Raw genomic sequence first — 13,979 nt, 5'->3', positions numbered from 1 at the left:
CCTGTGCTCTGCAATGGGAGAGGTCACAACAGTGAGAGGCCCGCGTACCACAAATAAATAAATAAATAAAACCGATCCAAATGATTTAAAAAAAAACAAAAAAACAAAAAAACTGAAATTTGTATGGTATTTTAGAGTTTGTTTTCTTTTACATTTTCTAATTCATCTTTATAATAACCTTCCAGAGTAAGAACTGGTTAAGGAAAATGAGACTAAAAGAAGGTACTCATCAAGTTTGCAGAGGTAATAAAATGGAAATAAAATAGAACATGGAATCTCTGCTCTTTACCAATGCTACTGTCCTTCTAAAACACTGATAGGTACTAACTACGTGGAAGAAGACAGCAACCAGGTATCTCCTGCAATGAAAATTTTATTTTTTTTTTGCACTTAGTGTCTTATGAGAAGGGCATTATACATTTCAAGAAATCACTGACAACTGGCCTAGGCAGATCTTCAGTGGACACTATTTTTCTGCCTCAACAGAGAAAACACTTCTGACAGATGAGGATGCATTCCATTTTCACAGACCTCCAGAGATTAAGGTTCCATATTATCTCTGATAATTCAGTAGAGAACCTAGTAACTCATACTCCTGGGAAGTTTCTTCTTAAACATAACCCAAATTCTTTTTTCTTTTTAAATTTACTTATTATTTTTGGCTGCGTTGGGTCTTCGTTGCTACGTGTGGGCTTTCTCTAGTTGAGGTGAGCGGGGGTTACTCATTGAGGCAGTGTGCAGGCTTCTCATTGCGGTGGCTTCTCTTGTTGTGGAGCATGGGCCCCAGGCATGCGGGCTTCAGTAGTTGTGGCATGTGGGCTCAGCAGTTGTGGCATGTGGGCTCAGTAGTTGTGGCTTGCGGGCTCCAGAGCACAGGCTCAGCAGCTGTGGTGCACAGGCTCAGTTGCTCCACAGAATGTGGGATCTTTCCGGACCAGGGCTCGAACCTGTGTCCCCTGCACTGGCAGACGGACTCCCAGCCACTGTGCCACCAGGGAAGTGCTGTAACCTAAATTCTTTACGTTGCCCTTTATATTTTCTGTTGCTCTCTTTTCTGTAGAGCTGGAGAATAGCTGGCTACCATTTCATGCTGAAAAGCTCTTCCAGTGCTTCAAAAATACCATTAAATCTCAACCCTGGCCTTGCCTTTGGTGTAGAAAACACATCCAGGAAGTCAGCTGTAAGTGACAGAACTCTGCTCCAGGGTCTTGTCGCCATGAAGTGGCCACAACCGAGACTTAAAGAAGGGCATTTGCTTTTCTGACAAAGCATTAGGCTGCTATCCAAATAATTAAAACAAAAATCAATTATTTCTTACTCCCAGTTCAAGTTAAGTGTTTGATCAAATTAAAACAGGCAACAACACCTTAGCCCCAAAAAAGAATTAAGATTCTCAGCAGCCATTCATTTCTGAGTAACTTAAATATTTGCTATTATACTTCGTTTTCATGACAGCGATTCTGGGAGGAAGTAAACAGCTGGAAGAACACGCCAGGCAGCAAACTAACCCCCTATACCTGATTTTAGATCACAGATATGATTTTACTTAATTCATAACCCTTTGAAAGGCAGGGATTACTGTCTTGTCCTGATTTCAGTGCTTGGGTTTTCTGAACATCCTAAGAAACCCCTCAGTCCCAGGCAAAGTGGGTTGTGGAGTCATCTTATGTATGTGAGAATTTGCAAGGATAATGTCTAGAATAGGCCAGGAGATGGGAAAGTTTCTAAAGGCTGATGAAAATAATGATTTACCTCAGGATCTTTCTCAACATACTTGTAATTTTATCCTAAAGTAGTAATGACTAATAATACATCTGGTGAGTTAAAGTATATTTTCATTGTAAAACCATAAAAGGACTTCAGAGACTTACCCCAAACATCTGCCGGAGGTCAGGATCCCGGAAGCGGAAAGGAATATTAGAGACATGCAGGCGTTTAGGGGTAGATTTACTCTCTGAATTTTCACTACTTTGCGTCTGTGACTGCTGGCCTTCTGTCTGTGCGCCCCCTTCTGTCTGCTAAGCAAAGAAATAAACAACATTAAGGGAAAAATAAATACAATTATTTCACAAGAATTACATAAAATAATTGAAGTCCTCCCCCACCCCAATCATTCTCAAACAGTGTGTCTTTAAGCAAAAATTACAGCTGTCCTTTCAAAGAGAAAAAAACCAAAGATGTTATCTGTGTTCAAAATGCTATAGTTTACCAAAAAATTTAGGTCTTTTGCATATTTATAGTACATTAGTAAAGTGGGAGATACTAGAAACACTAAGTGACTTGCTCAAGATCACATGGAGAGGAACTTCCCTGGTGGCCCAGTGGTAAAGAATCCACCTTACAATGCAGGGGACGAAGGTTCGATCCCTGGTCAGGGAACTAAGATCCCACATACCATGGGGCAACTAAGCCCATGGGCCACAACTACTGAGCTCACGCACTAGAGCCCGCGTGCCGCAAACTACAGAGCCCATGGGCCACAACTACAGAGCCCTAGTGGCCTGGAGCCTACGTGCCTCAACTAGAGAGGAGAAAACCTGCACACCACCACTAGAGAGAAGCCCATGCACAACAATGAAGAGCCTGCGTGCCGCAACTAAGACCTGATGCAGCCAAAAAAATAAAATAAATTAAAAAAAAAAAAGATCACACGGAGATACATTAGGAAAACAAGATATAAAAATAGTACATTGGGACTTCCCTGGTGGCACAGTGGTTAAGAATCCACCTGTCAATGCAGGGGACATGGGTTCGAGCCCTGGTCCGGGAAGATCCCACATGCCACGGAGCAACTAAGCCCGTGCGCCACAACTACTGAGCTTGCACTCTAGAGCCCGTGAGCCACAACTACTGAGCCTGCGTGCCACAACTACTGAAGCCCGCGTGCCTAGGGCCCGTGCTCCGCCATTGCAACGAGAAGCCCACGCACCGCAACGAAGAGTAGTCCCTGCTCACCGCAACTAGAGAAAGCCTGCGTGCAGCACCGAAGATCCAGCACAGCCATAAATAAATAAACAAACAAATAAAAAGAATAATGAATTAAAAAAATAAAAATAGTACTTTGTTCTTAGATTCTTACAGAAGTTCCTTTTTTTTTTTTTTTTTTTTTTGCGGTACACGGGCCTCTCACTGTTGAGACCTCTCCCGTTGTGGAGCACAGGCTCCAGATGCGCAGGCTCAGAGGCCATGGCTCACGGACCCAGCCGCTCCGCGGCATGTGGGATCTTCCCGGACCGGGGCACGAACCCGTGTCCCCTGCATCGGCAGGCGGACTCTTAGCCACTGCGCCACCTGGGAAGCCCGAAGTTCCTATTTTTGAGATCTTTCCATTTTGAAAATATAGAGTCTGTGGTATAATACTTAGTTGTGGAGATACCAGTATTTCTGGTCCATCATTTCAGGAAATAAGGGAATATTTTTATATTTCATTCCCTCTATTAGTTCCAGGGTTTATGACTACTGGGTTACCAAAGTACTGTAACATTATTTATGAAGAGGAGACACCTAGTGACAAAGGGCCCTTTGCTCAAAAACTGAAGAAGCTTCTTACTCTGAAACCAATCTGTACTCTCCTCCCTAATTTATGCGATTCCTGCTACTTCAGCAAAGGGAACCTACCCTTCTGTAGCCCAGGGCAAAGTTGCATTTAGAAAAATCTGTTGGGAAAGGCTTGAAGGGACCCTGCCTAATCTACTACATACCCATAAATGCTAGATTTGTGTATATCCATAGTGAAAGAATATGGGTGAGTGTGGGTGTGCATTTTAAATCATGAATCTCTTCTGCAATGTCCTAGGCATGTGTTAATTTAATTCTTTTTCAGTTAAGTCCTCAAAAAATTGCTATGTTGAGAAATACTTTTGACAAATACCTAACAGGTGTGATACATTCTAGGCATTCAAAAAACATTTACTTTGAAGTATTAATTTGACAATTTAAGAACCTTATGTTTTTACTATTCCCTGTGAAGCGCATGCCAAACTGGATGGCTCAATGATATGATTAAACCAACACACTTAAAACAGGAGTGGAACTTGCTGTTCTTATTATCTCAGTTGAATGAGAACTGAGTCCCTCTAGCAGATTCTGGGTGACACGGAATGGGTCCCCCTACTCTGACCCAGCGTTCAGCTAAAAGAAACTGAACCAGAGATACCTTTGGCTCAGAGATGTTTAAACCATGTTGAAATGAAGTTTGAGACTTTAACATATAAAGGATAAACAGGAATGAACTCCAAATGTATACCAGCTTTTCAAGTGTCAATCTGAGGGATGGCCGCTTTTATCTCCTGCCATTCAGGCCTCGCAGGTGGCCTCACTGTGCCTCACATTCACATGGTACAAAAATAGCAGGAAAGGAAAGAGCTACAAAGCCATGTTCTGCGAAAGTGTAAGGTTTTCAATCCTCAGTCTGGGCACAATGCAGACTAAACAAAACACATTCCATTCAAAGATAAAACTCACTAAGTTACTAAAAAGCAGCATCACGGACACCAAAGCAACGAGCACAAGCACCAATTACAACTGATGCTCATTCGAGCACCTTCCAACTTGCCTCTCACATCTCACAGCTGGATCACATAAAACTCTTTCTTCAATCAAACTTTAAAACCACCAGATCTGATCTGAAGGATGACAGTGTTATCACTCAGAGAAAAGTTAAAAAGACCGACTCTAGCTCCAAACCATAGTTTTATGTATAGCTTATATATGTAGACTATGTAGTCTGTAAAAGGGTATGTGAGGTGGCAGGATAAATGAAAACTAACCATTACTTCCAAGTATGTTGCCTGAGGTACTTAATTTCTGTTCTTGAGAATATTATTTTACAGTCCAGAAGACACAATTGATGAAAAAGAAGCCAAATTGGTTAATTTTCCAGCCTTGTGGTGAACACCTACAGTATTTAAAAGTATGAAATCTTTAATTCTCCAGAGACTTAGCAAGTAGAAAAAGTGAACCATTATTTCCAAAATTCTTAAGGCTTCTGATTTTAAATACATTTATAAATTGAAGTTTAACATACATAGCTAACAAATGCATAAGTCATAAGAATACAGCTGCATGAATTTTCACAAAGAAAATACACTCACGTAACCATCAAATTAGATTAAGCCACAGAACTCCAGCATCACCTGTGGGCCCACTCCAGTTTCTACTCCCCTGACAAAGGATCACCACCATCCTGACTTCTAACTCCATAGATTAGTTCTATCATTTTTGAACTTAAAAAAAGGAATCATACACTATGTACTTTTTTGTGTCTGGCTTCTTTTACACATCATAATAACACACACACTGTTGTACATTTTATAACCATACAGAATTTATTTGAGCTGCTTCCAGTTTTTGGCTATTAAGGATAATGTTCCTATAAATATTGTTACACATCTTTGGGCGCACAGGAGCAGGCATTTCTGTTGGGTGAATAGACATCTAGGATTGGATTTGTTGGATCAAGGATATGTCTAGGTTCAGCCTTCAAAGATACTATCAGTTTTGCAAAGTGGCTGTACTAACTTACACTCCATCAGCAGTGTGTGCAAGTTCCAGCTGTTTTTAGTATCGTCATTTTCATTTTAACTATTCGGGTGGGAGGTAGTGGCATCCTATCATGGCTTTAACTCGCTTTCCTCTCTTTCAACCCCAGACCCTTTCTTCTCTCCACTTCTTATTTTGAATTTTGTTGAAAAATGGGAATTCCCTGTAAAACAGCAAGTATTACTTTTTAAAAAAATTTTTATTGGAGTATAGTTGCTTTAGAATGTTGTGTTAGTTTATACTGTACAGGAAAGTGAATCAGCTACATGTATATATATATATATACATATATATATATATATATATATATATATCCTCTTTTTTGGATTTCCTTCCCATTTAGGTCACCACGGAGCATTGAGTAGAGTGCATACTGTAAGATAGACCCTTACCTACGCCTTTCAATAATAAATAATACTTAAATAGTGTTAACTGTTTGTCACACGCTGGCCTAAGTATTTTACATATGTTAATTGTGATTCTTTCAACAACCCTAACAGTAGCTTTTGCTTTTTTGTTTGTTTTTGTTTTTTTAAAAGACACAGAATGGATTCCCTCCTTTTGACCCTGTGTTCAGCTAAAAGAATCTGATTCAGAGGCACTTTTGGCTCAGAGATGTTAGCAACCATCTGAGGAGTCTGAGGAGTAGAAAGACTGCCTAAGTAATGGAGCAGGGACTTGAAGACAGGCAGCCTGGCTCCAGAGTACATGTTCTTAAGCTCTATATAAGAATGTACTTTACATGTATTATTTTCTTCAATCCTCACAGTAATCTATGAGACAGGTACTATTATTGTCCTCCAATTGACAAAGGAAGAAACTAAGGCATGGAGAGGTTAAGTTCATTGCCCAAGGTCACATATTAAGTGGCAGAGTAGGAATTAAAAACCAGGTGGCCCAATGTCATATGCTAAACCACCCCCTTCCTAGCACTGCACTCATGCTCTCTTCTTTTTATCTCATTAGAATGAAGAACCCGTGTGGATCCCATGCTCCACTTTCTCAGGACCCCCGCCTGAAGGTGGAGGTAGGCATGGGGTAAGGGGCGGGGAAAGCTATACAAGAGGTGACATGTATTCTATGCCTCGAGGGAACAGGAGCCATGAAGGGGAGGAAACGGAGAGGAAAGAAAACCAGCAAAGGCACACTGACATTCATGAAGGAAACAAAGCCAGAGAACTACTAAACTGATATTCAAAGAGACTGAAAAGCAGATTTCTGTACATAGTGGAAATAGGAATAGGGAATATACATTGCATGTAGTTAAATGAGATCTTATCTCCCACCTGTCATTCGCAACTTTAAGTTTACCTCACTATAGATTACTAATTGTTGAAACACACAAATCAGAGAGCAGAAGTAAACAGAAGTTTTTAAGGCTGTATCTTTGTGAAAAGTGGACAGTTAAACTGTTCTGAGAAAAATCTCAGTCAATACAGTGCTGGTTTGCTTTATTTTCTATTGTTAACTGCTGAGCAACTTTACTGACTATATAAATAACCTCCCAACGTTCTGTGTTCTTCCCTTCTGTGGTCATTTTCTGACCTACGTGATTCACTGGGCAGGGGGTGAAACAGAAGAGGCTGGAGTCTGTGGGCTGTTTACAGTGAGGACTAGCAGTGGTCCTGCTCAATGCAATCATGTGACTAAAGCCTACACGTCCACTCTTCAGACACCCTGGCCTCCCCAGTGAGGGCTACTTCATTGAGGTGAAACCCAGGGCACTTGACACTGAAGAGCAAATCAGATTTGTAAGTCTCAAAACCTCATTCTAGAAGTGAGGACTAAAAAAAAAAAATTTTAAGTGACCTTTAAAAATTCTTGTAACTGGAAAATGGATTTAGTTTTCTGACTCCCCTATGAAACAATGGAAATATTGTGACTATTTATACATTGTAAACAAATGTTCTGTTATGGTCTGAAAAAGAACCCTGGGCAATACAAGATGAAGTATTACTTTCTAAGTCTCTATCATAATAAGACTTAATACATAATCTGAGATACTAAGGAATCTCTTGATTAATTCAGGAATAATATTTTGATTTATGGATTATCCATTTTCTCCAATATTTATTTTTCCTCTTGTTGTCTGTGTCTTCATTTCTTATTTTCACCTCTGTGAGGCTGAAGGAGAAGAAAAGGAAATTAAATTTAGCAAAGTTTTCTTGAGAATCTGATTCATGTCTGAAAACATCTACCCTCCCATTTTAATGACAGTTTGACTGGGTATAGAATTCCAGGTTGGGAAAAAAAAATCCTTCAGAATTTTAAAGGTAACTCTCAACTGTAGCCTACCTTCCAGTGTTGTTGAGAAATCTGAAGGCATTATGACTCCTGTCTCCTTGTATGTGACTTTTCCCCCACTCTCTCTGGTTTGTAGATTATCCAAATATGTCCAGTGCTCTAAAATTTCACAGTGACAGGCTTTAATGTGGGTTTGTTTTATACTGTTCTATTTTTCTGAGAATTCTGTGGTCTCTTTTAAGCTGGAAATTAATATCCTTCAATCCTGGGACCTTTTTTGAATTATTTTGCTGATGACTCCTACCCTACACATTTTGTCTTTCTCTCTTCCTGAAACTTGTATTATTAGATATTGGATCTTTTGAACTGATCCTCTAACTTTCTTATCTCTTGTATTTTCCATCTCTCTGTCTTTTGGCTCTATTTTCTGGGATATAAGTCCTTAATCCCTTATCTGAAAACTTTGGGACCAAATGTGTATCAGAATTCAGAACTTTTAGGATTTTTAGAAAGGCAGTAATGGTGTAAACCCGTATGTAACACTATCAATGAGATGTGGAGCAGTGATATTTCTGTAGCAAAATATAAGCATATTCACATAAATGTGATAAAGACTATACATATGTTGTGAGTTTTGCTGCAAACTTATGAAAAAATTATTGACTTTCAGAACTTTACAGATTTTGGAATTGTGGATAAGAGACTGGAGACCTCTTTTTCTTCCATCTCATCTTTCAACCTTCCAATGAAGTTTTTTCATTTTGTTGACATGTTTTTAATTTCAAGGGCTCATTTTTCTTCTCTGAACCCCCCATTCCCCTCACCTTTTAAACTAGCAATTCAGGGACTTCCCTGGTGGCACAGTGGTTAAGAATCCGCCTGCCAGTGCAGGGGACACAGGTTCGAACCCTGGTCTGGGAAGATCTCACATGCCGCGGAGCAACTAAGCCCGTGGGCCACAACTACTGAGCCTGCGCTCTAGAGCCCGCGAGCCACAACTACTGAAGCCTGCACGCCTAGAGCCTGTGCTCTGCAACAAGAGATGCCATCGCAATGAGAAGCCTGTGCACCGCAAGGAAGAGTAGCCCCCGCTCACCGCAACTAGAGAAAGCCCGCGCACAGCAATGAAGACCCAACGTAGCCAAAAATAAAACAAACAAACGAAAACTAGCTTTTCATTCTTGTTTAGTGGATGCAGTACCTTCTCTTATCTCTCTGAGGATATAAATTATTGTTTTGGTAATTTCTGAGGAGAAAGGGGTTCCTTTTCTTCCAAATTTCTCTTTTCGTTTGTTAGTTTTCATTCTCTATTTTCCATGTTGTAGGTTTTCCCCAGGTATCTAGTAATCCTTGGTTGCCTTGATCATAATTAAGAATTGTGGTGGGGAAAGTAGCTAAAAACTGACTGCAAGTTCTGAGTGGGTGGGAGAGAGGGGCTTGATGACTTTGTGATTCATTCTAGGTTCAGTTAGGTAAGCAATTTCTTGGGGAACCCCCTGACTCATGCATCTTTAAGTCCTTCCTCTTGAGTTAGGTTATCCAGAGAAGTCTGCCAAATTGAATTGGAGCCGTGTTTCTGAGAGAACTGTTTTTAAAAAACAATTTATTTTTTGGTTATATTATTATTTTTGCCATGCAGCATGTGGGATCTTAGTTCCCTGACCAGGGATAGAATCCATGCCCCCTGCAGTGTAAGGGCAGAGTCTTAACCACTGGACCACCAGGGAAGTCCCTGGAGTCATGTTTCTGAAATTCAAATTTTTGTGGTATAAACTGAATCATTTCTCAGCTTTCTCCCACTACTGGCTTAGGGATAAACTCATTTGGGTCTGCTAAGTTAGTTACTAATTGGCCATCTGCTTTCTAGCTTCCAAAATGATTAATTCTCCTGTTCTTATTTTTTATATTCCTAAAAACACACAGACACAACCACCATTTACTGTACTTTTAGAGGAAGCAAAATTAGATGGATGTATTCAAAAGTAACCTGAAACAAGTGTTTAATAAAATCTTATAATACTATATGCACATATTTTAATGAAGGCAGCAAAATAGGTCAACACAGCCTATATTTGTTTTGAGCTGACTTGTATAAAATATTTTGGGAAACAAGGCTCGCTTTCAATAATAACCTTAGTGTCTCAAGAAGGAAGAGCTTGCATTATAGCCCTTCTCCAACGCATACATGAAAGGCTGAGGTAGAACAAGCAGAGGCCTCAGAAATGAGACATGCTAATCATCTTACAGCAAATCTATAAATACAAGATTTTTTCCTTTCTCTGTTCTTCAGAGCCTAGAACTACTTCAGATATAAGCTGAGGATGATTAAAATATTTTGGGATAAGGAGACGTGACAACTAAGTGCAATGTGGGATCCTGGATTGGATTCAGAACAGAAAACTGGTGACTGAATATTTTACTTAATAATATTGTACCTACACTTCTTATTGCTGGGTTCTGAAAATTGTACTATACCTATGTAAGATGTTCACATCAGAAGAAGTTAGATAAAGAACATGGAGAAACTTTCTGTACTCCTTTTGCAACTTTACTGTAAGTCTAAAACTATTTCAAAACAAAGAGTTCTAAGAAAAGAAAAAAGAATTTTGGGATGTCAGATTCTAAGCCCTACAGAATATTAGAACACAGAATGTTTAGTTGGTTTAAGACTACATACAGGCACAATTGTAGACAAATACTGTTGTTCATATTAAATATGTGGGTCAGACCACTTATAAAAGTCAGAAATGGGCTGAAAAGCCCATCTGTTTCAAACTGTTGGCATGATGAAGAAAAAAAAAACATTTAATCTAATAGTACTATTATCTATTCCCAAATTAGAAATAGTTTAATTTGTAAATCTTTTTTACTTGCAAAAGGCCAGTCACAAAGTTTCACCTCCTGTAGCATTTTCCCTTAAGAGCTCATCGTTTTACGAACAAAAATATAAATGATTCCTAGTTGGGTTCAATTTCTTTTGGATAGGGGATTGGCCTTCAGTCAAGGTGTAAGTGAATCCTCCTCATAGGATGAATTAGATATTCTCACGATTTTATAAAATCAGTCACATATACATGGTTGTAAAAGCTGCAAAGTTTAAGACCAAACTTCTCAAAGATAATAGATATTTCTATTAATTGCTAAAAGTAGAGTTGCCACATCAACTGCCACACAATTCATACAGATTTGAAATTAAGCAATTATTAACAGAGTTCTTATTTGGGAAGATTCACATTGGTTTTCTTAAAGGGACCACATTAGACTCAAGATGAAGTTGCTCAAGCAAATCCCCATGTCAGTAAACCAAAACTTAAGTTTCTATGCTCTGCTCTCCCAGAAAAGAAAGGCCTAGGGCAACCAATAAGTTGTCTACTCAGCAGAAGTTACCTAACCCAAGAATCCAAGGCTCCAAGATTTTCCTTTGCTCCATATAAGGAAATGCTTTAACCAATCAGCAAATGCCCAGTATAACCTCCTTGTTCCTGTTCCCTCTGCCTATAAAATCTCATCCTGTACAGCTTTTCCGAGCTTCTTTCTTTCTTCCTTCCTTCCAATTGAAGTTTAGTTGATTTACAATATTGGGTTACTTTCTGGTACACAGCAAAGTGATTCAGTTATATATATATATACACACATACTGTTGTCTATCTATTTTATATATAGTAGTTTGTATCTTCTAATCCCGAACTCCTAATTTATCCCCTCCCTTTTCCCCTTTGATAACCATAAATTTGTTTTCTATGTCTGAATCTGTTTCTGTTTTGTAAATAAGTTCATCTGTATCATATTTTAGATTCCACATATAAGTGATATATGATATTTGTCTTTCTCTTTCTGACTTACTTCACTTAGTATGATAATCTCTAAGTCCATCCACGTTGCTGCAAATGGCATTATTTCATTCTTTTTTTTATGGTTGAGTAGTATTCCGTTGTATACATATGCCACGTCTTCTTTATCCATTCATCTGTTGATGGACATTTAGGTTGCTTCCATGTCTTGGCTATTGTAAATAGCGCTGCTATGAACATTGGGGTGCTGTGAATATTGAATTACAGTTTCCTCCAGACATATGCCCCGGAGTGGGACAGCTGGATCATATGGCAACTCTATTTTTAGTTTCTTAAGGAACCTCCATAGTGCTATCCATAGTGGCTGCACTGATGTACATTCCCACCAACAATGTAGGAGGTCCCCCATTTTCCACACCCTCTCCAGCATTTATTATTTGTAGACTTTTTAATGATGGCCATTCTGACTGGTGTGAGGTGATACCTCATTGTTTTTTTTGTGCTTTTTTTGCGTTACGTGGGCCTCTCATTGTTGTGGCCTCTCCCGTTGCGGAGCACAGGCTCTGGACACGCAGGCTCAGCGACCATGGCTCACGGGCCCAGCCGCTCCGTGGCATGTGGGATCTTCCCGGACCAGGGCATGAACCCGTGTCCCCCGCATTGGCAGGCGGACTCTCAACCACTGCGTCACCAAGGAAGCCCCTACCTCATTGTTTTTTTTAAAAAAACATTTATCTTATTTTCATGGCTGCGTCGGGTCTTAGTTGTGGCACGTGGGATCTCTGTTGCGGCACGTGGGATCTTTCGTTGCAGAGTGCAGGCTCTTCGTTGTGGTGAGCGGGCTTCTTATAGTTGTGGTGTGCGCATTTTCTCTTCTCTAGTTGTGGCGCGTGGGCTCCAGAGTGCGTGTGCTCTGTAGTTTGCGGCACACGGGCTCTCTAGTTGAGGCACTCGAGTTCAGTAGTTGTGGCACGTGGGATTAGTTGCCCCGCAGAATGTAGGAGTTTACTTCCCCGACCAGGGAATCAAACCCACGTCCCCTGCACTGGAAGGCAGACTCTCTACCACTGGACCACCAGGGAAGTCCCCTCATTGTTGTTTTGATTTGCATTTCTCTAATAATTAGTGAAGTTGAGCATATTTTCATGTGCCTATTGACCACCTGTATGTCTTCTTTGGAGAAATGCCTATTTAGGTCTTCTGCCCATTTTTTGATTGGGTTGTTTATTTTGCTGTTGAGTTGTATGAGCTGTTTGTATATTTTGGAAATTAAACCCTTGTCAGTTGCATTGCTGCAAATATTCTCTCCCAGTCCATAGGCTGTCTTTTCATTTTGTTTATGGTTTCCTTTGCTGTATAAAAGCTTATAAGTTTGATTAGGTCCCATTTGTTTACTTTTGCTTTTATTTCTATTGCCTTGGGAGACTGACCTAAGAAAAGATTACTATGATTTATGTCAGAGAATGTTTTGCCTATGTTCTCTTTTAGGAGTTTAATGATGTTATGTCTTATATTTAAGTCTTTAAGCCATTTTAAGTTTACTTTTGTGTGGGGTGTGAGGGAGTGTTCCATCTTCATTGATTTACATGTGGCTGTCCAGCTTTCCCAACACCACTTGCTGAAGAGACTGTCTTTTCTCCATTGTATGTTTTTCTCTTCTTTGTTGAAGAGTAATTGACAGTAGGTGTGTGGATTTATTTTGGGCTCTCTATTCTGTGCCATTGATCCATATGTCTGCTTTTGTGCCAATACCAGACTGTTTTGATTATGTAGCTTTGTAGTATTGTCTGAAGTCTGAGAAGGTTATGCCTCCAGCTTTGTTCTTTTTCCTCAGGATTGCTTCGGCAATTCTGGGTCTTTTATGGTTCCATACAAATTTTAGGACTACTTGTTTTGGTTTTGTGAAAAATGTCATGAGTAATTTGATAGGGATTGCATTGAATCTGTAGATTGCTTTGGGTAGTGTGGCCATTTTAACAATATTAATTCTTCCAATCCAAGAGCATGAGATATCTTTCCATTTCTTTGAATCATCTCCAATTTCCTTTATCAACGTTTTATAGTTTTCAGCATATTCTTTCACCGCCTTGTCAGGTTTATTCCTAAGTATTTTATTTTATTTTATTTTATTTTTTGATGTGATTTTAAAGGGACTGTTTTCTTACTTTCCCCTTCTGATATTTCATTGTTAGTGTAAAGAAAGAAATGCAATGTTCATCGTGTATCCTGCTACCTTGCTGAATTGGTTTATCAGGTCTAATAGTTTCTGTGTGGAGTCTTTAGGGTTTTCTATATCATGTCATCTGCATATAATGACAATTTTACTCAGAGCTCCTTTCTGTGTGCTAGATAGATTGGATGCCACCGAATTCATGAATCACTGAATAAAGCCAATAAGAGCTT

General features: G+C 39.5%; 1 protein-coding gene across 21 annotated transcripts in view; it reads right to left on the bottom strand.

Annotated features, from left to right (window-relative positions):
* RBFOX2 (RNA binding fox-1 homolog 2) overlaps positions 1-13,979 on the bottom strand; it is a 262,366-nt gene that overhangs the window by 40,054 nt on the left and 208,333 nt on the right. For 16 of the 21 annotated variants that reach the window (XM_073788217.1, XM_073788219.1, XM_019952416.3 and 13 more), the window contains one exon: positions 1,872-2,018. In XM_073788217.1, coding sequence (XP_073644318.1) covers positions 1,872-2,018 — 147 coding nt within the window. The remainder of the gene's footprint in view (positions 1-1,871; positions 2,019-13,979) is intronic. The other 5 variants (XM_073788218.1, XM_073788220.1, XM_033866151.2 and 2 more) reach the window with 1 other exon arrangement.

Source organism: Tursiops truncatus, chromosome 11 (genome assembly GCF_011762595.2).
Source record: "Tursiops truncatus isolate mTurTru1 chromosome 11, mTurTru1.mat.Y, whole genome shotgun sequence".
Lineage (NCBI taxonomy): Eukaryota > Metazoa > Chordata > Mammalia > Artiodactyla > Delphinidae > Tursiops > Tursiops truncatus.
Note: the sequence above shows the minus strand (reverse complement) of the source record. Positions and strands in the feature narration are given on the sequence as shown.